Source organism: Pinus tabuliformis, chromosome 1_2 (genome assembly GCF_031772625.1).
Source record: "Pinus tabuliformis cultivar Carrire ecotype Pingquan chromosome 1_2, CPIR1, whole genome shotgun sequence".
Lineage (NCBI taxonomy): Eukaryota > Viridiplantae > Streptophyta > Pinopsida > Pinales > Pinaceae > Pinus > Pinus tabuliformis.
Window position 1 is genome coordinate 70579554 of NC_142298.1, and position 27727 is coordinate 70607280.

General features: G+C 39.3%; 1 protein-coding gene across 2 annotated transcripts in view; it reads right to left on the reverse strand.

Moving 5' to 3' along the window:
• Nucleotides 1–1046: 1046 nt before the first annotated feature.
• The window catches only part of LOC149204470 (putative B3 domain-containing protein Os03g0621600), a 187730-nt gene continuing 161049 nt past the window's right edge, over nucleotides 1047–27727 (reverse strand). Inside the window, exon 4 of one of the 2 annotated variants that reach the window (XM_089393297.1) lies at nucleotides 1047–1664. In XM_089393297.1, coding sequence (XP_089249423.1) covers nucleotides 1368–1664 — 297 coding nt within the window. In that variant the 3' untranslated portion in view covers nucleotides 1047–1367. The remainder of the gene's footprint in view (nucleotides 1665–27727) is intronic. The other variant, XR_016251779.1, reaches the window with a different exon arrangement.

Here is a 27727-nt window from a genome sequence, read left to right on the forward strand (position 1 = left end):
GCTTCTCTGACAGCTACAACCTTGTTCTTGGCTTCCCCACACAACTTCTTTGATTTACACGATCGTCGCAGATATACGCCCAATATCCGAGACTGTCGCAGATATACATCAATTTTCTGAGACGTCATCGCAGATGTACGCCCAATATCTGAGACTGTTGCAGATATACATCAATTTTCTGAGATTGTCGCAGATGTACACTTAAAACTTGCGACGGTTGAAAAATAAAATTCGCGAGAAGTGTAGTAGTGCTATCATCACGCTTATCCACTCAAAACCTGCAACGATTTCGGTTTAATAGCACCCACCAAACAGCATATAGGTTCCTCAGCCCTGATGCTCTAATACCATGAAAAAAATGACAATGTTTGTATTAATAAAATGAAATCCACTGGTCAACTCTACGAAAGAGAGTCTGAACCAGGAGAGTTTGACTCTGCATAACGCTCTACATTGTTCATGCACAATACACATTAAATAGAAAACATGGTTTTAGGGAAATTAGCACAACATTCTAAGAAATAGAAACTAATTCCTATCTTGAGATTACGTGAACCAACTCTACCTGTTCTAGGATATTCTCCATTATCTTCAACAACAAAACATTATGCAAAACATAATAATGTATTGCAATATAATATCTTGAATATAACCTGTTTGATCTTGAATAATAAACTAATATACCATCAAAATGTTTCTCTAACATAAATAAAACTGTAAGACTCTTAACTCCACTGTATGTAAGTCACGAAAATGTAAGACTCTTAACTTCACTGTTTGTAAGGCATGAAAACGTTAGTCACCATAACAGTAAGACTCATATCATTACCCCATTCTAAAGATAGTTTGATGAAGGAATGCACCCCATTCTAAAGATAGTTTGATGAAGGAATGCATAACTCTATCAAAACAGAATATGGAGACAAATAAAATATGATTCAGCTTGCCCTAAGAGACAATTGATGAAACATATAAATATATGAGGGATAAACATGCATAAGAGACAATTGATGAACATACAAATATATAAGGGATTTCATTTTTAGAAAAGATAACTGTATTATCCTGTTAAAATTGTCCAGGACTTCGTAAATGTGAAGAAACCGACAGTTGGTGATACAGTATCATTCTTATCCATGAACATACTTGAACAAATTACTCTCGAGACAAACATTAAGTTTCAAAAAACACAAAGAAAGTTTTCAACTTGTCCTCTTCAAAGTGACCAATCTAGGTCGTTAACTTCAATTTTCGATTGTTGTTTAGGTCCTGAACTGGACTGTGACTTCCATAACCTACCATGGAACGACTTGGGTTTACTACAGAAGTCTTAATTTTCTCATGTGACACCGAAACATGTGCACTTTTTACATTTCTTTCTTTCGTTTATATCCACGGTCGTTATGGAGTCCACGCTTAATGACATGGACCTCAAATTTGTACGGTAGCTCATCTAACAACTTAAAAACACATGTATCTCCTTTTTGCAGTCCATTACTAATAACAAAGGCTTTCCACCCAGACAAAAATCCGCGGAATCGCTGATACGTTGCAAACCTAACCTGCCAACTTTCGTATTTCTTCTCATACAAAAGTCTTACTTGAAACGATGTTTCCACGTTTTCTTTCCTCATCCAACGATCAGCAAATGCTTTTGGAACGCTCTGCAAACGTATCATAAAGGAATCCATTAACTTGTTTCAAAACTTTGTAATTTCTGACTGACCAGCAAAAACTATAGAATGGAAGGGAAAGTACGCATACATTAGTTAGAAGTATATGAAAAGAACCAAAAGGTTATAAGCCTAAGCTTTGAAGGTTACAACATACTAAAGAAAGGATTATCATTCATTGGCATAAAAGCATAAAAGGGTCTAAATCAAAATCATTAAAAACATTAAGAACAAATGCACCGCTACAAACCATTAGACATAATAAGTCTTGAGTTCCAGTCTCAGAGCCACTTATTATTGTTGTGGTAATCCATATCCCTAGCTTTTATCACATGCCTAAGACCAATAGTTATTATTTAAGACTTTGCGATTGGGCTACTGTATATGTATCTAGTTATGGATACAGCCTGTGCTTTGTACTGTAAACAGAACTTTCAACAAAAACTTAAAAATAACTTTCTACAAAAACGTAATAATTAGTGAGGTTAAATGCAATAATGAATCAAAGTTAATTATCCATAAATCATGTGCACAAACTGTCCTTGAATAGGAAAGCAAAGTTTACATGATGAAAAAAAATTAAATTAAGATAAGGGATTGCAAAACACTGAAAACAAATGGATGAATATTAAATATCCATAAATCATGTGCACAAACTATCGTTGAATAGGAAAACAAAGTGTACAGGATGAAGAAAATTATATTAAGATAAGGGATTGCAAAACACTGAAAACAAATGGATGAATATACGCAAGAAGATATTGACAAAATCAAAATGCTTGTGATAAACAGACTGTTTAAATAAATAGAGATGCCAATTATGTGTAATTTAAATAGTGATTAAATTAGGTGTAATTTAAATAGTAAGTTGTTATCTTCTTTTTTTCGAATTTAAATATCCTTAGAATTCAAAGATCACTTGAGAGGAGGTCTACTTTCTTATTCAACTAATTATGGCTTATTTTTCATATTAATATACAAATAGAAAAAAAATCAAAACAAACATTATATCAATTATTATTATTTTATGATACATTTCAAATTGTTAAAATTAAAAAATCATAAAAACTAATTAAATTATATTTTTATTTTAAATTATTATTATTCTTATTAATTATCATATATATATATATATATAACATGGAACAAGATTCATGAAGATTTATTTCCACTTTATATTTTACTATGGAGATTTTTAATATGAGCATGCCGAAAAAACCAGAGTTCACTTCATATGATATTTTTTAATTAATAAATTTAATTAAAATATTAAAAAGAGCATGACTACTTTGGAAATAAATCTCAACCATTATGTATACTATTAATGTTTCATGGAGGTTAAATTCCAATCATCCGCCTAATAATTATTGATAATTAAATTAAAATTCTGGAAACCAATGTTACACGACTCATACTCGTATAAGACTCGTCTGGTGATTCGTATAAGACTCGGGAATGACCCATATAAGACTCGTCAAAATACAAAAAACCTTAAAATATGGTAAATTTTAAGCACAAAAAAGAAACTAATGACAATTTCAATACTTATAAAAACCACAATATATGCAATAATTCATAACATAGTCTCATATCTATAAAAGCACAACATAACATATTTGATTTTTGTAAGAAAAACATTTAGATAGTGAATAAGAAAAAGACTCATGATTCCATAATTAAAATAAAAAATGTTAGCAAGTTCAAAATTCAAATACATATGTCATAAATGATAAATGGTTGTCTCATAACAATCTTGAGTCTCATCACTCATGGATGACTACGCTTACAATAAGCCCTCGTGGAGCTAGTGCTAACATCGGAAGTCTAAAGCAATTGCGAGGTAGATATATTTGGAGTCTCCATTTGATATGACAAACTAGAGAGATCCTCGGTCTCTTCATCAAGCCAACTCAAATCAGGGGACTCCTCCTCCACAACCCAATTAGACTCTAAATCAATAGTATCCAATAAAATTGTATCTGTATCCTTTGATTGCACTTGTTTCGTGACCATTCGAAGGTTGTAGTAGATGAAAACCAACTTCTCCAACCTCTCATGCTCCAACTTGTTTCTCTTTTTGTTGTGGATATGCTCAAACATTGATCAATTGTGCTCACAAGAAGAAGCATTGCAGGGTTGACTCAGAATTATGATGGCGAATTCTTGTAATTGTGGTACCTCAGTGCCACAATCTAACCACCAATGAGCTGTAAAAAATAGCAACAAAGATTATCAGTTTGCAATGCCAAACATATAAAAGAGAACTAGCAAAATTACAAGCTAAGTTCTAACAATTTTCACTTACAAGGCATTTTCTTGTTCTTGGGATATTGGCTTGAGTTGAATCCAAACATGCCAGATGCTTCCTTGTACATAACTTGTTGCATGTTGATTTTGTCTTGAATATCTTGATTTGGCAACATCTTCTCAATGCATATCATGACACCTCTCATCACCTCAGGGTCTATTTGAATGTTAGACCCCTTATTATAGAATAAGCTCGAATTGAGATATGCTCCTGCTGCATGCAATGGTGAATGTAGTTGCATGTCCCACCCGGAATCAATAATTTTTCATATAAGGAGATATTTAGATTCATTTCCCTTATAGAAAGTCTTGATGGCCTCTTGTCCTTGTCCATGCCCTCATAAATATATCCCATTGCAGGTTTCTCTCCATACATCAATCTCAATACTTTCACAAGGGGCTCAATGAATCTGACAATCTCAATGACTTTGTCCCACAAACTATCACCAAAGACAGATGCTTCACAGACAATGCTTCTGGTTTTGTGCTATCTTTCCAAAATACCCATTGCAGGCTACAAAACATTCTTCTCAAAGCTTGGTACTCATACAAAAGGCTTTGGAGGGAAAGAAAATTTGTAGCAAACCATGTGACAGCAGGGTGACTAAGCTCACCCTGTGTGAATTCCCTCATAAGGTTCAACACCCAAGCATGATTATAAATATAGTTGGTAATTTTCTTGCATTCTTGCACAACATCTTGCACCCACTCCAACTTCCCAATGTCCTCTAGTATCAAGTCTATGTAATGGGTAGCGCATGGAGTCCAAAAAATGGTGGGATATTTAGCACCAAGCAACCTTCCAACTTGTTGACGGTGTTGGACCTACTAACAAAGGGGATCTCCCCGGTATGAGGTCCCAACTAGACCTCACACCATTTAGTGTAGGAGTCTCATCCTGTATGATGACCCAGTTTCCATTATCTTAAAAATCTACCTTGGCTCTAGTTGTCATCACATGAGAGTGTTACACTGGTATCTTCAAACAACAAGGTACGTGTTCCTAGTGAGTGTGTAATGTAACTCGTGTCTAGGTTCTCTTACTGTAAAAGGGGAGAGTGAAGTGAGCCTCTTGATGAGAGGGAGTAGTCCCAACCCATGAAGAAACACACGCAAAAACAAGGGTTTGTCTAGCATCCAGAGGAATAGACCAGAGCAGATGCAACAGTTGTTAAAACCAAAGTTCAAGGGAAAACACGTATGTCGTCTAGCAGAATAGTCCACACGAAGGTGACGCTCGTTCAAATAAAGAAAACACAAGGATGGTTTGTCTAATGTCTAGCAGAGTAGTCCACACAGACGGGACAATAGTGATAAATAATACAACACATCTTCAACAATGTAATTACTAAAATAACCGAAGTAGTTCAACTATCTTAGTACAATTTAAGCAAACATGCATTACAAACGTTTAAATAATAGTCTTACAAATGGATAAAAAAAATGCGTGAAAACGTGTTGGCCTGAGATAACCTTTTGAATTAAGCAAAAGATCCAAGACACATCTGTACTCCATACATCACTAGTCATAGTAGTGGGAAATTGGAGCTACTCCTCGCTCCTCAAAGAATAGACTACAGACTCTCAAGGCTATGTGGGAGGAGCCAAGGTGAAAAGTCCCTTGCTCATACAATGAGGGGGTATATATAGCCAAGGGGGGATAACTGACCCTTGTGACTCTTCGACTTCCCTCATGACTGTTTGACTTCTTATGAATTTTTGACTTTACATGACTCTTCAACTTCATATGTGGGTCTCTTGGACTTCCACTTTACATTACATTGATTACAACAAGTATGGCCCATAGTAGTGATGTGGTCGAGACAACTCATGACACAATTCGACATGACACTGCTGACATGTACTGGCTGACTGTGGTGTCCGTGTCGAGCTGCTGTTGTTAATTTTAGGTCTGTTCTATGCTAGAGCAATTTAATTCAATTTTCGAATATCTTTTCTAGATTAGCAATCACATCAGCATTAAAGTAAACTATAGATAGAACATACATATAAATCGCAGAAGACAAGTCAAGACAAGAGGAAACAAGATGTGGCGCTAGCCAGGGACAAACCCTAATGTGGGGAAACCCTTGATCAATTCTTCTTTTATGTTCTTCAAAGTTCAGCAGAGAAAGAGAGAGAGATAGTACATTTACAATAGAAGTCAATATATTGACTTTTGATATCGCATGAGATCAGTTGAAGACATATTGTTTCAACTGATTCTCTAAGGTGACTCCTTCACCTATCCTAGTGCTGCCTTTCATCCATTTGCTGCACATAACCGTGTGACACCATGCTGTACTGCCACAGTGTTGAACCTTGATGACTGAGTTGCTCTCATCATCATGTTGCTCATTATTTATCATGCCCATTGTGCTGCACCTTTTATCATTATGTAGCCCTATTCATCATCATTCATCACTGCTTTGATGAGAGGATTATACACCATGATTGTTCCTAGAGGTTGAGATGATCTTTGTACCTTGAGATCATAACTGCACCTTACTGTACTGTAAGATTATGATCCTGTCTCTTACCTTTGATGAGACTGACACACTTTGCAGAGGTGATCACTATCACTGCATATAGGAACATCATCTAATACTTCAAGTCACTGTTGTACAAGATGTATGTCACTGAGATCTTCTTCATCCAACCGAAACCAAAATCAGTTGTGATCATAGCACATCAAGACTGCTGCAAGTATGCCGAGGGTTTCTATTATCATGTAGACTACCAACGTGAAGATAGATGTGCCTAGATCACATACATTCTTCTCTGCTACACAGGTATGCTGAGTCTGTGGCTAAGCTTGACTGCAGTTATGACTGCGTATAAATATCTCTATATTGTGCATATAAATGTCTTTATGAACAGCATATAAAGTGTCATATGAACAGCGTATAAAGGTAACCATGACTGCGTATGATTATAGCGTTTAGGGCCACGTGGCTGTAGTTTAGGGCTGCATAATGGTGACACCTTCACCCTACGTTTGGCAGCTACAGGTCTCCTCTTAACTGCGGCTAGATCTCCTTGACATTATTGCGGCTTCTTCCATGCTTGACTGTTGTTATGTTTGCGGCTCTTCCATATGACAATGGAGCAAATTAGGGCATCACGCTGACTATGTATGAATGTCTTTCTGAACTGCGTGTAAGTTCTATGCCCTGCGTATAAAAGTCTTCAGGACAGTGAGTGAGTGCATGTAGACTGCGACTTCCTTCATATCACTGCAGCTACCCTTTATGACTGCATTACAGGAGCCTCCTTGAATGCATAGATTAGGGCCTGCGTATAAGGCTTTTTGGACAGCATAATAGGTCTCTGTTTGCTGCGTAGATCATCCTCATATGCCTACGGCTTACTGCGGTTAGGGCATCACCTTTGGGCCAGCGTATATTCATTGTGTCTCTCCTTCACCAGAACCCAAAGACATGGAGAGGAAGAGACCACACATGAAGAGGATGTGTCTCCAAATGATTTCAAGTCCTCTATATTTATACTAAAACGTAAATGATGAATAGACATGACTATTGGGCTTCTGAGCCTACATAGGACGCTGGCTGACTTGACAATATGTCTTATAATACAAATAAATTCATAACTCCATGAATACTTATCGAAATCGGATGATCTTTAAATCAATCTTACACCTCTTGATGAGAGGGATCCAATAAAAATATCAGTTGCCATAAATAGATGACCCACATGGATTTTGGCCCTAGTTTCCAATTTAACACTCCCTCTCAACTAGAGAGAACTCCATCTGCTGATCCATGTGTCCGAATGTACTATCTCTGTCATTAGTGCTTTGCACTACTCTGCTCAGCTTAGCACTGCTCTGATGATCTTTAGATCAATCCTACACCTCTCGATGAGAGGGATCCAATAAAAATATCAGCTACCATAAATAAGATGACCCACATGGAGTTTGGCCCTAGTTGCCAATTTAACACTCCCTCTCAACTAGGGAGAACTCCATCCATTGATCCATATGTCCGACTATACTATCTCTGCCATCAGTGCCCTGCAATACATTGCTCTGAACCAAGAAGAAGAAGAATTGATCGAGAATGTCTCATACCATTCTCCACTGACCCGAAGTCAGTCTCAGAGTGCGTACCACTGGTCCCAGACCAGTCTCAACCGACCCAAGTCAGTGTCATAGTGGGTACCACTCCTGCTACGGATCCCAGACCAGTATCATCAGTCTCAGAGAGTGTACCACTGGTCCCAGATCAGTCTCAACCGACCCGAAGTCAGCGTCATAGTATGTACCACTCTCACTAGTCCCAGACCAGTCCTCCACTAACCCAAAGTCAGTCTTAGAGTATGTACCACTGGTCCCAGACCAGTCTCAACCGACCCGAAGTCAGTGTCATAGTGGGTACAACTCCTACAACTGGTCCCAGACCAGTATCATTGATCCCAGATCAATGAAGGTCATCCTAGCATAGGGAGTACGATAGATACAACGATGCGTCCATCGGTACTACTATGGTCCCTATCCTCATTTCCCTGCTCATTGATCAAATGAGAGGTACTTCCCATGAGTCCCAGACTGCATGGGTAGGATGCCTCGACAGGAGAACTAATCAATCATGTCCTCACAAGAGAACTAATCATCCTGCTACACAATCGTCATGGAGAACACATCATCCAGACCTCACAGGAGAACTAATCATTCTGCTACAAAGTCGTCATGGAGAACACATCATCCAGACCTCACAAGAGAACTAATCATCTTGCTACATAGTCGTCATGGAGAACACATCATCCAGACCTCACAGGTGGCCATGCTAGCAGCAATATACTCTGCCTCGACGGTGCTCAAAGCCACCAACTTCTGCTTCCTGCTCATCCAGGATATCGACGCAGATCCCAAGGAGAACCAGCACTGAGAAGTGCTCTAGCGACCCTCCACACTGTCTGCCCACTCAACATTCGAATAATCATGTGGTTTCATACTTTCGGCAGTGTATCTCAATCCACGAGAGATTGTGCCTCGAAGATATCTCAAAAGATTCTTAGCACCAATCTAGTGAGGCTCAACCAAATATGAGCTCATCATGCTAGCTGCAATACATATGTCCGGACAGAAGTTTACCAAGAACATCAACATAAATGACTTTATGAAACTCAGAGGCATTTCCCAAATCTGGTCTGACATCACTACCATATAACTTCTGAAAGTTAAGATTCCCGAGGTAGTCACAGGCTTGCAGTTTATTATTCCACATCCAGAATCCAACTCCCTCTTACTTTTGCAAATGAGAGGATCTGCACGTCAGAAATTGGTCATCCTCATAAGGTGTTGGTATGAGATGTCTATCATCCACAACCTTCGGATGGTTTGGAACAGTTTCACCCCTAGTGAATCTCAGCTTCATCAGACAGCTATTGATCCTCTCATACTACGCCCGAGGTGTTTTGCTTCAAGCCATAAAGGGCACTCTTCCATCTGCATACGTGAGATTCCTAATTATCAATCTCAAACCCCTCAGGTTGTTCTACACCTATGGACTTGCCCATTGATGAGTGCCACCCTGTACCTTTCGACTTCCATTGCTGAAATGGAAACCAGGTTCTTCTTGCGATTAGGTACATAAAAGAGATTCTGTAAATGAATCGAGTTACCCTCATCCAATTGAGGGGTAACATTCCCTACACCCTTTCCAGGATAGGTGGCATCGGCTCCAAGTATGATCCCACGATTGTTTCTATCTCTACCAAATTAGAGAGTGCACCCTACTATCTGATGAAGTGCCTTGAAGCACTACAATCAATAAGCCAGATTCCCAAATAATTTGAAGGAGAGGGCCAATACAAGATAATGCTACTTTATCTTATCAGAAACAACATTAGATTCTTCATACTTGGGGTTCCTTGCTTCCTTTGAAGAGTCGGCCTTTTCCTTGATGACCTGCATTACCTCTCATTCCATCCCAGGAATGATTGTTATCTTTATCAAGTGATGTGTCCCTTCCATTTGGACACTCCTTCGCATAATGGCTAAACTTATTGCAACCAAGGCATCCACCTTTTCTTCCACCCTTAGATCAGAACTTCCCAATGAAGTGATCTTTAGGTAGGCCATCAGAAACTTCTGCTGCGTTATTCTAATAATATTCTCTGCTTCGGCTTCACCCTTGGTGAATTGGAAAAGGGATGAGGAACCCATTGATCATTTTGTCATGTCCCAACTGTCTTCGGTGATTTCTCTTTCACTCTTGCTTGGGCATTGTCTTCACCTCAGCTCTGATACCATGTTAATTTCAGGTATGTTCTATGCTAGAGCAATTTAATTCAATTTTCAAATATCTTTTCTAGATTAGCAATCACTTAAGCATTAAAGTAAACTGCAGATAGAACATAAATATAAATCACAGAAAACAAGCCAAGACAAGAGTTAACAAGATGTGGCGCTAGCCAGGGACAAACCCCAATGTGGGGAAACCCTTGATCAATTCTTCTTTTATGTTCTTCAAAGTTCAGCAGAGAAAGAGAGAGAGATAGTACATTTACAATAGAAGTCAATACTTTGACTTTTGATATCGCATGAGATCAGTTGAAGACATATTGCTTCCACTGATTCTCTAAGGTGACTCCTTCACCTATCCTAGTGCTGCCTTTCGTCCATTTGCTGCACATAACCGTGTGACACCATGCTATACTGTCACAATGTTGAACCTTGATGACTAAGCTACTCTCATATGCTCCCATCATCATGCTACTCATTATTTATCATGCCCATTGTGCTGCACCTTCTATCATTATGCAACCCTATTCATCATCATTCATCACTGCTTTGATGAGAGGATTATACACCATGACTGTTCCTAGAGGTTGAGATGATCTTTGTACCTTGAGATCATAACTGCACCTTACTGTATTGTAAGATTATGATCCTGTCTCTTACCTTTGATGAGACTAACACTCTTTGCAGAGGTGATCACTATCACTGCATATAGGAACATCATCTAATACTTCAAGTCACTGTTGTACAAGATGTATGTCTCTGAGATCTTCTTCATCCAACCGAAACCAAAATCTGTTGTGATCATAGCACATCAACACTGCTGCAAGTACGCTGAGGGTTTCTATTATCATGTACACTACCAACGTGAAGATAGATGTGCCCAAATCACATACATTCTTCTCTGCTACATAGGTATGCTGAGTCTGCGGCTAAGCTTGACTGCAGTTATGATTGCGTATAAATATCTCTGTATTCTGCATATAAATGTCTTTATGAACAACCTATAAAGTGTCATATGAGCAACGTATAAAGGTAACCATGACTGCGTATGATTACAACGTTTAGGGCCACATGGCTGTAGTTTAAGGCCGCGTAATGGTGACACCTTCACCCTACGTTTGGCAGCGACATGTCTCCTTTTAACTGCAACCAGATCTCCTTGCGGCTTCTTCCATGCTTGACTGCTGTTATGTCTACGGCTCTTCCATATGACAACGGAGCAGATTATGGCATCACGTTGATTGTGTATGAATGTATTTATGAACTACGAGTAAGGTCTATGCCCTGCGTATAAAAGTCTTCAAGACTGCGAATTCCTTCATATCACTGCGGCTACCCTTTATGATTGCGTTATAGGAGCCTCCTTGACTGCGTAGATTAGGCCCTGCGTATAAGGATTTTTGGACAGCATATTAGGTCTTTGTTTTCTATGTAGATCATCCTCATATGCCTACGACTTACTGCGGTTAGGGCATCACCTTTGGGCCAACGTATCTTCATTGTGTCTCTCCTTTACCAGAACCCAAAGACGTGGAGAGGAGGAGACCACACATGAAGAGGATGTGTCTCCAAATGATTTCAAGTCCTCTATATTTATACTAAAACGTAGATGATGAATATACACGACTATTGGGCTTCTAAGCCTACATAGGATGCTGGCTGACTTGACAATATGTCTTATAATACAAATAAATTCATAACTCCATGAATACTTATCGGAATCGGATGATCTTTAGATCAATCCTACACCTCTCAATGAGAGGGATCCAATAAAAATATTAGCTTCCATAAATAAGATGACCCACATGGAGTTTGGCCCTAGTTTCCAATTTAACAGTTGTGCTACTAAGTGATGGTGTGCTCTCGGTGTAACATGTCTTTACCTCTGCATGGCAAAGTGCGTGGGGTGTTCGATGGTCTTGGTCTTCGCTTGATGGTGCATCTGTATGTGTCCCTTTCGCTCGCTGCTCGATGTGCTTCATGTGTTTGTTCAATTGCGAGCAAGTCTTCTAGCATGCGTTCCTTCTCCATCTCGTTTGTCGCCGCGCCATGTTTCATTGGTGTACCTGTTCCTGCAATCACTCATGACAAGACGACATCAAATCTAAAAATATCCTAGTCTAACATGATGCATTGTCTTCTATATCAGTGTAGGTGACCTGGAGAGGGGCAAGGCACTGAAACTGCACAAAGCACAACTCAGGCTGGGATGTGAGGCTTTAGAGCATTGTCGGGAAAAACTACACAAATGTCACTAGGAGACAGATTTGCGCAATCTAGGACAATAGTGACAACTGCGGGAAAAAACCTAGCTGGGAGGCAAAATTGTGTTGTTTCCGGGATTAAGGCCAGGTGGAGTGTCAGGGAACCACTGGGCCAATCTGCACAATTTTCAAGGGATGAAATGGGCAGGTCATCCAATTGGGATTTGTGTAGTTTCTCCGGGGAAGACAGTGCGGGTAGCAGGAAGCACTAGCAAGAAAATTTGCGCAATTTTCCAAAGGAGGAAAGTATCGAGCTGCAGGAGTTGTTGATCAACATGGTGCAATTCTAGGAGACAATCCAAGCCCGGACATCGCTGTGCAATTTCTGAGTTGATTGCAGAGCAGGACAGAAGGGCAGGTGACAGACAAAACTGTGCAATTTTTTGAGCGAGACCAGGGCAGGCCGACAGGGAAGCCTGCTTGTCAGATCTGTGCAATTTCTGGGTTGATTGCAAAGCAGGGTAGTAGGGCAGGTGACAGACAACTCTACGCAATTTTTGAGCAGATGACAGAGTAGACCAACCGGGAAGCCTTCCTGTCAGATCTGTGCAATTTCCCAGGACAATGCAGTGACATGCATCAGAGGCTTGTCCCACGTGTCTGCAGGTAGTTCAAGGCAGTCAAGCTGGACAAGTTCTGCATAGTTTTGGAGATCAGTGCAACCCTCAACTCAATTCATTTTTCCAGTTGACCAGCGGGAGGCTTGATGGAAGGCCTTGCGGGAAGCACAGACTGGATCGGGGTCTGGGACATCTTCTGCACAGTTCTAGGAGACAATCCGCTGGCTCATTTCCGAAATTGCGCAGTGCAAGCTGCCCAGAGGATAACCTCAAGCTCTGCGCAGTTCTGGGCAGCAGTGCAAGGTCACTGAGATCGGGGTTCGGTTGAAGGAGGGTTGTTCGATCGACATATTTTCAGGAAAATGACTAAGTGTGAAAGAAAGTGTACTTGTGCATACATGACAATGTGATCACACACTTAGCACGACTCGACAACAAGACACCTCAAACCAACAAGACAACATGTGCTTAGTGAGATTGACTCAAAGGTTAAGAGCGACAAGTGTGACAGTTGAGATATGTCTTCGAACGACCGTGACGACACTTGCGCGACAGTGTTTATAACTTTGTGTGCGAGTGCGACCGATGCCGAAAGAGTGAAAGCAATTCATACACACAAAGACAAACCTCAAAATGCTAGAACAAACTTGCAAGCATGACATAGAGATCAACATGCCAAAAGACAACTAGTGGTCAATCAAGTGAAAAGGGTGTGAGGACTCGACAAGAGCTCGAGTGTTTGTGACCATCAAGGGGAAAAACCAAGGCTTTGAAATTTGGATGCAGGCAAAAATTTTGGAGGGTGTTGCTGCCGCTACAACACTTGACAACACACTGGTAGAATACTAACTTCTTTGTTTCGGTTCATTTACATCATAGTAGCTCGGTGGAGTTGCCTACTTCACCTCTTTGTGCAGGAAGCCTTTCCCTTCTTTTGCCTTTTTAATTTTTTGAAAGAGGACTGTGCATAGGAACTTATTATTTTTGGGGCGGAAGAGGGATCCCGACTTATTGAGAGCAGAAGAGGTTGTTCCTTCAGAGAAGCATGTAAGACCTCTGATTCAGGTTTGCTTGTTTAGATTTTTCCCCTTCTCCATTTCTACTAGTTGGATTAAGCTTGAACACATAGAGCAAAAGACTGAGTACAAGCATGGGGTTTCTGAGTTTGGACACAAGTTCATGGTTTGACCAGAGCTTCCCTTACAGACGGATCGTGTTTCCCGTCCAAGCTTCATCAACCAACAGTTACAACCAAACACAGAGAAGACGGACACAAGACTGGCCAACAGCTGCAATGTCACAAGACTCTTTAAAGTCAACCGCATACTTATTCAAAAGCCAGAACACAATATAGGACAACACTTATGCGCGTAGCAAAAACAAAAGGAAAACTCAACACAAAAGGGAAAAACAAGACAAGGAAATGAGTACACAACAAGTAAACAAAACCAGAAGACAAGAAAGAAAAATGACTAAAGAAAACATAATGAAAATAAGAAAACCATGACGGACTACGAGTGCAAGACGAGTGCAAGGAAGGAAAACTAAGATGCAACTAATCCTACTCCTATCCTAACAGCTAAACAGTCGGGATTATGTGACATGAAATTTCTAGTGAAGCCACCGTAGTCGTTCCCGACCTGCAACCACAAAGATACAAGCGATTAAAACAAATAACAAATAGTGTGCAACAGAAAATACAAAAGCTTGAAAATCTTGCACACAGAAAGGAAGGTCTTGCCTATGGGCAGAAAAATGTGTCACAACCACCCAATACACATGCTTACCTTTTCGATGGATACTATTATTCAACAAACCTCGAAAGCCTCTTGCGAGTGTGTGTTCATCTACAACGAGCTTCTTAGCGAGCGTGAGGAAGGATTGAAGCTTGTTTCCTGCAACATGGCTCACCAAGTAAGATTGTTCCAGCCATTGAGTGATTGGATCGTGAAATTCATAATGGTTGTTTGGAAGGTCTTGTGACCTGTGAAAAGATGGCTTTCTAATTGGAGAGACGAGATCATGATGGGAATCTTGTACAAAAAAATAAATCTGATCATTCTCATCAGTCATGCCAAGACAGTGAGGACCTGTCATAACCATCAGTGCAGGCTAAAGTGCCTCACCCGCTTGACAGAAATCTGAGGAGAAAGATGCTAAACAATGAAGATCAGAGAGCACGAAGTAACTGTCATTGAATGTACTGTTGGGAAAATGATAAGCTGCATGATAGTCACCCGAGATGGGGAAATGATCAGATGAGTTTGTTAAAATATCAGATTCCCAGTTTGAAATGAACAAAGACAAATTCATTTGAACAATCTTGCGAACGCTCTGATCAATGGAACCAAGTTTGCCGTGAGCTAGACATGACGGACCACCCCCCTGCAACTGGTGAAAAATTGCGTAGGCATCATGGTCATCACAGGAATGTAAAAGGGATGCCAACATTGTGAATGCGTGAAACCAGTTGGGGTGTGGTGAAATGAAAGGAACTTGATTCACATGATAGCTTGTGCGCTCATCATCACACAGGGGGATTGTTGGTGTGATGAGCAAGCAGATTTGAAGTACAAGGTTCGCAAGGAGACTGAGGAGTTGATCATGAGATGGAAAATCCGATAAGTATGATCGCGGACAAAGACAGTATTTGAGATGATCAACTTCATAATTCCATGATTTCATGAGGGACGAACATTCCCACCCCGAGTTTGATGCAAGAGATGTGCATGAAGACATATGCACTGCGATAGATTTGTGAATTCGACCATCAGTGAAATTTTGCAAATTTGAGAGATCACATCCGGAACACCAAACATTTTTTATACGTGAATTCACATTGAGTGCAACCATGTATATCGATGGATTATGTGTGAGAAACCAGATCTGATTGGGTTCTAGAGGCTTACCAGAGTCGCGAGGTCTTGAAATAACCATCGACATACGTTGAAGTGCCTCGAATCCATGGCATGTCCCGGAACTTTCCAGAATTGCAGAATCATATTTTGAAGTTTGAACCAGATCATGCATGTGTTGAAGATGGCTTTGGTTGCTGATTTCAAAATTTCTCTCAGGATGGCAACCATCTCTGTCACAGGTTGCACTAGATTTTTCAGCTTCAGCAAGCTGACTTGAAGAGTTGTCTTCATGCAAGAGAAGATATGATGGGGAATGGGAAGTACGCTCTATGATTAAACTGTTTTCAACTTCATCATGGAAAACCTCACTGCCTTGTGTCAATTGAGGAGATAACTCATTGGATGAAGAAGTAAGAGAACATGGAGTATCTCTGATGCATGTGGGTGCGTTGTGAATGGTAGGACACACGGGCGAGTGAGGTGAAGAGGAAGTTTCGATATGAACGTCTTCTTTGACCGAAGGAAATTCTAGATCTGAGTTAGAGTATTCATGATAAAATGGAAGATCACATGATGTGCTTGGGTGTTCGTCACGGTATATGGAAGCATGGGAGTGATGACTTCCCAAGACTGGGGGTTGATCAAAAGGATTAATTATACAAGATGTTTCACCGAGATTAGCAGATTGAGAATTGTTAGAGAATAGAATGGAGTGAGTCTTGGCTATAAGCTCTCTGAGCCATTCTGGAACTTCCTCCATGGAAGTGGGAGACAAATGAGAAGATGGGTTGGGGACATGTTGCGTAAATTCCTCAGCTTTGCAATCACCGCAAGGGGGCACCCACATCGGGACCAGAAAAGGAGGAGGACAAGGAACAAACAGGGTGTTGGGCTCCTCCTCTACAATCTGAGGTGCCTCATGATCCGCAAGAGTTGGGGAAGCAAAAAATCGGGAGGTTCAGGTTCACCGTATGAAGAGACACAAACCAAGTGCTTGAACTCTTGTTTCAAGAAATCCTAGTTCAAATCTTCTTCTGGAATTTCATAGCAAAGGTGAAGAAATCGATCAGAAAATTTCTCAACTGATTCATTAGGCTCCATTCTTAATAGGTTGATTCTTCCACAAACATCTCGGTAGTTATACTTATCGAAGGCTTGATGGAGCTCCTTGAGGAAAGGGAGAAGGGAATGGACAAAAGTAGGTGGCAAGGTATGACACCACCGATTAGCACAACCTTCAAGGGTGAGGAAGAAAAACACACAAGAAGACTCTTCATTATCGATTTCATAAGGTTGGAAAATTTGAAGAAAATCAGAAATGTGCTTGGATATGGATGTTCCGTCCTCACCATCAAACTTTAACTGGGACAAGTGATTGAGAAGCTCATCGGGGAGTGAAATTTGATCAAGGGAAAAATTGGAGAAACACCCCGGGAGCACGATTGGTGTATGAGCCATTTTAGATAAGAGATTCAAACCAGATGCAACGGGCTCAACTTGTCATCTGGCCCTCCTTCTAGCGCCATTTTGTTGACGGTGCTGGACCCGCCAACAAAGGGGATCTCCCCAGTATGAAGTCCCAACTAGACCTCACATCGTTTGTTGTCGGAGTCCCATCCGATACGATGGCCCTGTTGGCCTTATCTTAAATATCTGCCTTGGCTCTAGCTGTCAGCGCATGAGAGTGTTACGTTGGTATCTTCAAACAACAAGGTATGTGCGCCTAGTGAGTACGTAATGTAACTTGTGTCTAGGTTCTCTTTCTGTAAAAGGGGAGAGTAAAGTGAGTCTCTTGATGAGAGGGAGTAGTCCCAACCCAAGAAGAAACACATGCAAAAACAACAAGGATTTGTCCAGCATCCAACGGAATAGTCCACAGCGGATGCTACAATCGTTAAAACCAAATTTCAAGGGAAAAAACGTACACAATCCAGCGGAATAGTCCACACGGGGGTGACGGTTGTTAAAACCAAGAAAAAACAAGGATGGTTTGTCTAATGTCCAACTGAGTAGTCCACATAGATGGGACAACAGTGATAAACAATACAACACATCTTCAACAATGTAAGTACTAAAATAGCCGAAGTGGTTCAAATATCTTAGTACAGGTTAAGAAAACATGCATTACATGTTGAAGAATCTAGGGCAATTCATGACTTAGTGATTCTTCTCAAACTTATTAATAACAATTTGTGTTGTCTTCTTCGATTAGCTTTATTATATTAGTGTGTTCTTCAATCTTCAAACAGTTATCAAAATGGACAATAAACAATAAAAACGAGCACACAAGATGTTGGATCCAAGCCAGGGAAAATCCTCTCCTCTTGAGAGTAAAACCCTTGAATCTCTTCTTATAGATATTTAGATGAATACCAAGGCACCCTTGAAAAAATAGACACAAGGTTACCTCCAAGATGTTTGTCACTATTCTCTGCACAGCTTGGTATACAACTTACTGCCTTGATATCACTATACTCCTTCTCCTTTTGTCTTCTCTATCACTGTCTTCGACACCTTCTTCTATCGATTTTCCATAGTCCTTTGGTTCTTCATTTGTTGCAATAGATATGAGAGGGATCACACCTTAGTGTTGCACTTCGTACTATCACTGTGTGTATATATATATATATATATAGTCCCTTAATTGGTTCTGAGATTTATATTCCGGTGAGTAATCCCTTGAGTCATATCACTGTGTACAGACTTCCCAAATATATATTATCAGATTATTTTGAGCTCCTTACAGACTTCTGAGAGATGCATATGATTGACCTTCTTACTGTCTTGCGAGGACTGTATCACTGAGCTTCTCTTTACAGTCTTGCGAGGACTGTATCACCTATCTTTGCTTCTAGATTTGCGAGGTATGGAACACTTGTTTATATATCGAGACCAGACTTCCGAGACCGAGATGCTTCTGAGATAACCACAATGTATGCGTTCCTTTTATTGATGACTGTGATGCGTAGACTGTTCCAAAGATGATCCTTTTGACCTTACGTTAACTCCTATATATATGAGTCAACGATCATGTATCAAGCCGACAGGAGTGCCTTAGTTTTGGGCTGACATATCAAGGAGATTTACTGCGTATTATAGAGCGGTTTTGCATGATAATAGTGACACTTCTCTTGGAGCTTAACCTTTGATCTTATGACTTTCATAACATTTATGATGAAACATAAAATTCCTAAAGACATCAAGAAAACGCCTTTGTCCTATGATAAACACATCTTGCTCATGAAACCCATGATGCAAGGAATAACAATTTTCTTCATAATATTATAGATACAAGTCATAATGAAAACTGAATCTAGTTACTTTTCCTTCAACATTACAAACGTTTAAAGAATAGTTTTACAAACGGATACAAAACATGCGTGAAAACATGCTAGCCTGAGACAAGCTTCTGAATTAAGCAAAAGATCCAAGACACATTTGTACACCATACATCACTAGTCCTAGTAGTGGGACATTGGAGCCACTCCTTGCTCCTCAAAGAACATACTATAGACTCTCAAGGCTATGTGGGAGGAGCCAAGGTGAAAATTCCTTTGCTCATACAATGAGGGGGTATATATAGCCAAGGGGGGATAATTGACCCTTATGACTCTTCGACTTCCCTCATGACTGTTTGACTTCCTATGACTTTTCGACTTTACATGACTCTTCAACTTCATATGTGGGTCTCTTGGACTTCCACTTTACATTACATTGATTACAACAAGTATGGCCCATAGTAGTGATGTGGTCGAGACAACTCATGACACAACTCGACATGACATTGTTGACATGTACTAGCTGATTGTGGTGTCCGTGTCGAGTTGATGTGTTGTTGAGTGATGGTGTGCTCTCGGTGTAACATGTATTCACCTCTGCATGGCAAAGTGCGTGGGGTCTTTGAAGGTATTTTTCTTTGCTTGATGGTGCATGTGTATGTGTCCCTTTAGCTCGATGCTCGCTGTGCTTCGTGCATTTGTTCAACTGCGAGCAAGTCTTCTAGCATGTGTTCCTTCTCCATCTCGTTCGTCACCGCGCCATGTTTCATTGATATAATTGTTCTTGCAATCACTCATGACAAGACAACATCAAATCCAAAAATATCCTAGTCTAACATGATGCATTGTTTTCTATTTCAATGTAGGTGACTGGGAGAGGGGCAAGGCACTAAAACTGCGTACATCACAACTCAGGGCGTACATCACAACTCATGCCGGGATGCGAGGCTCCGAAGCATTGTCGGGAAAAAATGCGCAGATGTCACTAGGAGGAAGATTTGCGCAATCCAGGACAACAGTGACAACTGCAGGGAAAAACCCAACTAGGAGGCAAAATTGCACACTTTCCAGGATGAAGGCTAGGCAGGGTGTTGGGGAACTACTAGGCCAATCTGCGTAATTTTCAAGGGGAGCATTGGGCAGGTCATCCAACTGGGATCTGTGCAGTTTCTCTAGGGGAGACAATGCGGGCAACAAGAAGCACTGGCAGGAAAATCTACACAGTTTTCCAGAGGAGGCCATGATCAGGTTGCAGTAGCTGTTGATCAACATTGCGCAATTCTAGGAGATAGTCCGAGCCCAGACATCACTGTGCAATTTCTGGGCTGATTACAGAGCTGGACATAAGGGCAAGTGATAGACAAATCTGGGCAATTTTCTGAGCAAGAGAAAAGCAGGCTAGTAGGGAAGCTTGCCTGCCAGATTTGTGCAATTTCTGGGCTGATTACAAAGCTGGACATAAGGGCAAGTGATAGACCAATCTGGGCAATTTTCTGAGCAAGAGAAAAGCAGGCTAGTAGGGAAGCTTGCCTGCCAGATTTGTGCAATTTTTGGGCTAATTGCAGAGTGGGGCAAAAAGGCAGGTGACAGAAAACTCTGCGCAATTTTTGGGTTGATGACAGAGTAGGCCAGCAGGGAAGCCTGCCTGTCAAATCTGTGCAATTTCTTGGGACAGTGCAGTGACAGGCAACAGAGGCCTGTCCCACATGTTTGTGCAGTTTCTGCAGGCAGTGCAAGGCAGTCAGGTTGGACAAGTTCTACACAATTTTGGAGATCATTGCAGCCCTGGATCACAACTCAAGTCATTTTTTCAGTTGACCAGTGGGAGTCTTGGTGGGAGGCCTTGCGGGAAGCACAGACTGGATCGGGTTCTGAGATAGCTTCTGTGCAGTTCTGAGAGACAATCAGCTGGCTCATTTCTGAAATTATGTAGTAGGCTGCCCGAAGGACAGCCTCAAGCTCTGCACAGTTCTGGGCAGCAGTGCAAGGTCATTGAGATCGAGGTCCAGTTGAAGGAGGGTTGTCGGTCGACATATTTTCAGGAAAATGACTAAGTGTGAAAGCAAGTGTACTTGTGCATATATGACAATGTGATCACACACTTAGCACGACTTGATGACAAGACACCTCAAACCAACATGACAACATGTTCTCGGTGAGACTGACTCAAAGGTTAAGAGCGACAAGTGCGACAATTAAGATATGTCTTCGAACGATCATGATGACACTTACACGACAATGTTTACAACTTTGTTTGCAAGTGCAACTGAGGTCGACAAAGAAAAAAAACTCATACACAAAGATAAACCTTCAAAAATACCAAAACAAACTCGCAAGCATGACATAGCAATCAACATGCCAAAAGACGACCGATGGTTGATCAAGCAAAAAGGGTGCGAAGACTCGAAAAGAGCTCATGGGATGAGGCCGAGTATTTTCAACCATCAAGGGGAAAAACCAAGGAAGGCTCCAAAATTTGAATGCAGGCCAAAATTTTGGAGGGCATTGCAACTGCTACAACACAACTGCCACATAATTTGCTGCATTTTCCGCAATTACTTGGACAACATTTACAACTCCAACTTCCTCAACCACATCAGCCAACAATGTAAAAATCAAATGTGCATATTTGACATTTGTAGATGCATCAATGGATTTTAGGAACATGGTTTTTTTAGGGCAAGATACAACAAAATTTATTATTATTCTACCCCTCTAATCTGTCCACCCATCACACATACTTGTACAACCTATAAGTTTCCATGAGCTTTTAATGCTCTCCAATTGTTCCTTGACACACTCAAGCTCCTCATCTAGCTCTTTTCCCCTTAGTACATTATAAGATGAGACTTTGTATCTAGGGTCAACACTTTCAATGTCATCCACCATAGGCTGATAAAAATATGACTTTGCATAGTTGAATGAAACACTGTTATGGTACCAAAACCTCCTGATTGACATATCTGTCTCCTTCCTCTTCTTTTCATTAAAACTATCCAAGGTTGGTTGAGATCCTGGAGTTGTATGAACATTGAAGAAAGAAGAGGTTATACTCCTGTTTTCCACAACACTTGAACATGAGCTACCAATACATGGACTTTGAATATGTGTTTCACTCCGAGATGAAGATCTACCTATCCCAACAATCTCATCCTTCCTTTTTGTTCTCTCATAACTTTCTTCTTTAATGGCTTCCAAAGCAGGTGCCATTTCAGTAGTGACTTCAACAAGGCAATTCTAACAACATACCACACCATTCCCAGGAATTCTAGCTAGGTGGTATTTTAGCCTGTTTATGCATGCATGCATTGTGGCATTGCAATAATTTCACTTGACATGGTGGTAATTACCGACAATGATTCATTGACCATGTGTCCATGCCGGATCACGAGACTTTCTAGAACTCTTTGGTGGAATGGTGACGGAATCTGGATTTTTTTTTTTTAATTGATATTTTTTTTTGTTTTTGAATTCAGGCTTCTGTGATCCATAATGAATTAAGAAAAGTCTTTCGGTAGAAATCACATAAGGGAAATTTTTGGCTAACGCGTTTCGAACCAAATAGTGTTGTTCATCATCAAGACCAGATGAAGAGGTAGACCATGGAAAAGGCTTAAATAGAGAGCAATGTAGCCTTTACTTGAAATTATGGTCTCTACATTGCTCTCTATTTAAGCCTTTGCCATGGTCTGCCTCTTCATCTGGTCCTGATGATGAACCACACTGGTTGGTTCAAAATGCGTCGACCAAAAATTTCTCTTATGTGACTTCTACTGAAAGACTTCTCTTAATTTTTTTTGTTTTTATTTTTATTTTTAATTTACAATTTTTTTTCGTCCTTGTCAATGAGTTTCTCAGCGACACAGGGCCCATGTGTGGCTAAGAAACTCATCCACATGGCCTGTGGGCTGAGGAGGTAGTCCTCTTCAGCGCGCAGTCCCTGTGGCTAAGTTTCTCAGCCACACAGGGTCGTTTTGTGGTTGAGAAACATAGCCACAGGGCCTTGCGCGTTGAGGAGGATTATCTGTTTCTCAACCATAGGGCCCATGCGGGTTGAGGAGGATTGTCTGTTTCTTAGCCACAGGGCCCTCAGCCACACAGGGCCGTTGTGTGGTTGAGAAACTCAGCCACACGACCCTGCGGGCTGAGCCGTGTGGATGAAAAACACAGCCACAGGGCCCTGCAGGGTGAGGAGAATTGCTTCCTCAACCCGCAGGGCCTTGTGGCTAAGTTTCTCAACCACACAACGACCCTGTGTGTCTGAGAAACTCAGCCACAGGGCCATGCGGGCTAAGGAGGCAGTCCTCCTCAACCCAAAAAAAATTACAAATAAAAAAAAAATTGAAAACCAAAAAAAAATTGAATACAATTTTTTTTTTTTTTAATTTACATGGAAAACATTCAAACAAGGTTCATGAAGCCTATCTGAGGCAATGGAGTCACTCAACACTCATCGCAATGAGCCAAACACTCAAATGACAAGTGAATGACAAATGGAAGGGGGAGAGGTGCTTATAAATAATTTTCTTGCCTCCAATTTCCCTTTTCCTCCACCTCATTTCCAAAAAAAAGGAGAAAAATAAAAAATAAATTGCAATCTGAGGCTCAACGGGTCTTATAGGGATCCGATGTGGGTCTTATGCCAAACCCGCAGGTATTATACAAGTACATGAGTTTAATGTGAGTTTGGTCGAGTAAGGGTCTTAAGCGCAGGTTCTATGCGAGTGAACGGACTCGCTATAGAACCTGCCAAGACCCGCGTGTACTCGTAGGTCTTATGCGGGTGGTGCTTCACTGCTGAAAACTCTATTCCAAAATATACATGCCTACCCACTTAACTATCTTGATAATAATATAAAAACCAAAAATTAAAATCATTTGTATAATTAAGAAAGACAAATCAATGATAAATATGAAGATTGTGAAAGAATGTTAAATGATCAAAGGGAAAGCACGAACTTATAAGGAAATAATCAAAGGGAAAGAACATACATCTGAACATGAAATAATCAAAGGGAAAGAACATACATTTGAACATGTTTTAAAGAGTGAAATAAAATGTTTAATATTTTCATCTTAAAACCATATTGGCACCAACTAGTATAAGGAGATGTGTAATTTATTCCATGCTCAATCTTGAGTTGACATGTGTCCTTTTTAAGACTTGAAAAAAAATTATCTATAAATAAAAATATGGTGTCAGCTATAACAAAAAAATAAAAACGAATATACATGTTTAGTTAGTTTTATAATCCCATTTTCATTGTGATGTTGGTTATTGATATTACAAGAAAATATGAAGTGAGATGTAAAAATATTTCACATTCACTCTCTAAAATATAAAAAAAATAAAGAAAATATTTGGATATCCATTTGGAGTAACATAATTTTATATCAACCTTAAAGAAAGTAATTAAAAGTAAAAAGATTCTTATTTCTCATAAATATTAAAAATGTATAATTCTACTTTTGCAAAAATATTTAAATAAATTATATATGTGTGTGTGTGAGAGAGAGAGAGAGAGAGAAAGAGCAAAAAAAAATGTTAAGTATAATAAAATATTTTAATCCAAAAAAGAGTGATTGAAAATAAAAGAATTCAACTACAAAAAAAAAGTGGCTGAAAATAAAGAATTCAATTACTAATAAAAGATAGATATGTGATTCATTCAAATTCTTAATATAAAATTAATATGTAACATTTAAAATATTATTAATAATAATAAAATCAATGTATGTCATAAACAAAACATACTTGTTTTTAAAAAATATATTAATAATCAAAAAGACATTTTAATGTACACAATGATTATAAATTAGATATTTTAGTGACCATGTTAAGTAATAAATTCAGTTTAAATATATAGTTAAAAAAATATGTATAAGTTATCCAAAATAAATTTTTATGGTTAAAACATTTCAAATAGTTTCACTATTCTACATTTTAGCTTTTTCATTGTATGTTAATATTGTCTAAAATCCACCTAAAATTTGTTGGAATTGCAAATTTAAGTGATACACTTTATACAATCCAAGTACCCAAGGGAATTTTCAAAGCATTGAATCCATTTATACATTTAAAAATGCAATTTAAACAATGTTATACACATGCATACATACATAGATACATACATATATACATACATACATATGATCTAGCAAGTGTCAAGAGAGATTAAATCTATTGAGGTCCAAACTACTTTTAAAGTAAAAAAAAATGTGCCTTATAATGTAAATGCTATGTAATTAATGGTAATGTTAAATTCTTAAAATAAAAATAACCTTCTCCTTTATTTTAATTTTCATAATTTCTTTTACTTAACTTTTTAACATTAGCATTAATTGACTTAGGATGCTTGAAAGTGGTTTTGACCACATTGTATTTTATATAGAGAAAGTAGAATTCTAGATCATAATCCAACAAACTTAATATTTTTCAAGATTTCAAAATGTGAGGGATTGCCACATTTACATTGGATACTATCATGTATGAGGGTATGGAATTAGCATTTAATCAAGAGCACCTAATCCTCTGTGTACCTCAATGTTGGTGGCATTGATTATTGGACTCCTTTATTATGACCCTAGTAAAATTGTACCTATCACTCAAACCAAATCCCGACTTAACATGTTGAGATTTTTCTACATTATTTTAATGCTTAGAGGGTGATATTGATGATGAGGATCCTAATATATGTAATGTTTTTAATGACAAATAGGTATTTGTTGTAGCATGAATTGCTTTGGACTGTAGAGGTCATCCAGATCCTCTTTGTTGATGTAATTTTGGTTCAAATATGGATTACACTTGGGCTATTCCGATTATATGAACCCTTGCAATATATATGAAATTTTTTGTATAATGGTTTGGACTAGCATGTATGCACATGAATATTTACCTATTTATTTCAAAATTTGAGTATTTATGTATTTTTTTGGCCTCTTAGTCTTTTGGTGCAGTTTTTTTTTTCTAGTTCCCAGTTTGGGGTCAACTAGTTTGATCCTTAGCCTAGTTCTTATAACATTGGGTCTAGTTCTAATAACATTGGTTCACTGGACACTGTTTAATTTTAATTTAACTTTTGAATCTTGACTTTAAATACTGATGACCTTAGATCAAATCTTTGACTTATTGTTTTTTACTGTTTTAATAATTTCAATTTACTATTCCAACCTTCATACTTTAATATATATTATTTTACATAATACTAATCAAATTTTAGAATAATAAATAATAAATTTAAAATAAACTATTTCTATTCTATTGAATTATTTATGATGTATGAATTAATGTGTTTTCGGCGTCCTCATCTCAAAAACTGGGTGGAACATTGATTTGATCTAGAAATGCTTATAGAGTAGAAAATCTCTCAATCTCATTTCCAAAAGTTAACATTGGCCTGGCATTGGTTTCAACACCCATGTATAGCCTCCAACAACTACTCTGAATGTTTGACTTGTGCAATGTCCTCATTTAATCCTTTTTTTTCACTTAATCTTCTTTTCGTGGATGTTACTTTTAGAACTACTTAATAAAGTATGGGATACAGTATACTCTTTCATGATGAATCAAATAGGTTCTCATGGTAACACCTTGGGTCAAACCATCCCCTAATTTAAGAAGTCCCTTTTGAAGTCATAAAATGGGTTTAAAAACCGCCAGCCAACAAAGTGGAGATAGTAGTCCTCCTTCCGCCTACGAGTGGGTCATGGTCTTGAAAGATTTTGTGGAAGAAAGTGACGTCCGAAGATATTTTACTCAAACCATACCTACATCATCCGATAGTGAGACGTCACATAAATCATCGATATCATTTTTCATGTCATCCCAAGAACCTCACAACTATCATAACTGCATATCGGACCACCACATCAGCTCATAAATTGACCAATAATACAACGTTTAAGATTCCTCCATGTGCCATGTCATGGTGTCCATGCATGGAAAATATATCCAGCAGTGCCTGAACTGTGATCAATTCCTTGGGATACGTGCACTGCCTTGGGAACTGTAAAGATGACCCAAAATCAGAATGCAACCAGACTCCTCTTCTCATCAAAATGCTTGTGCAAATGAAAATTTATATTATAGGCACCCCTACAAAAACAAGGGTTAACAGTTAACTCCAACTGCGAGACATGCATTTTCTAAGAAGCGCATGAGAACCTCAGAATCTCGTCCCCGCACATGTAATATCAACGATTCAACATCAACACTTCAACAAGAAAATGCCATGCTACTGTCCAAGTGAACTTATTCTGCTTTCTACCTAGCTATAGTATCCTTCGGAGTGGGCTGCTAGATGAAGTCGGTGATCCAATGCAGCTAACTCATCATTTCCAAGGTACAGTGACCTCTCCACTGGTTCCAAATCAACATGTCAAATAGTAAACCATCGAAAACCAAGAGTTGATAGGCCGGAATTTCCACCACTATTGAACTGAAAGTATCCCTGGGAACTTGTACAAAAATGAGGACATGGACTAGTACATGCTCTCTCTATCCAGTCCTGAAGTGGAGT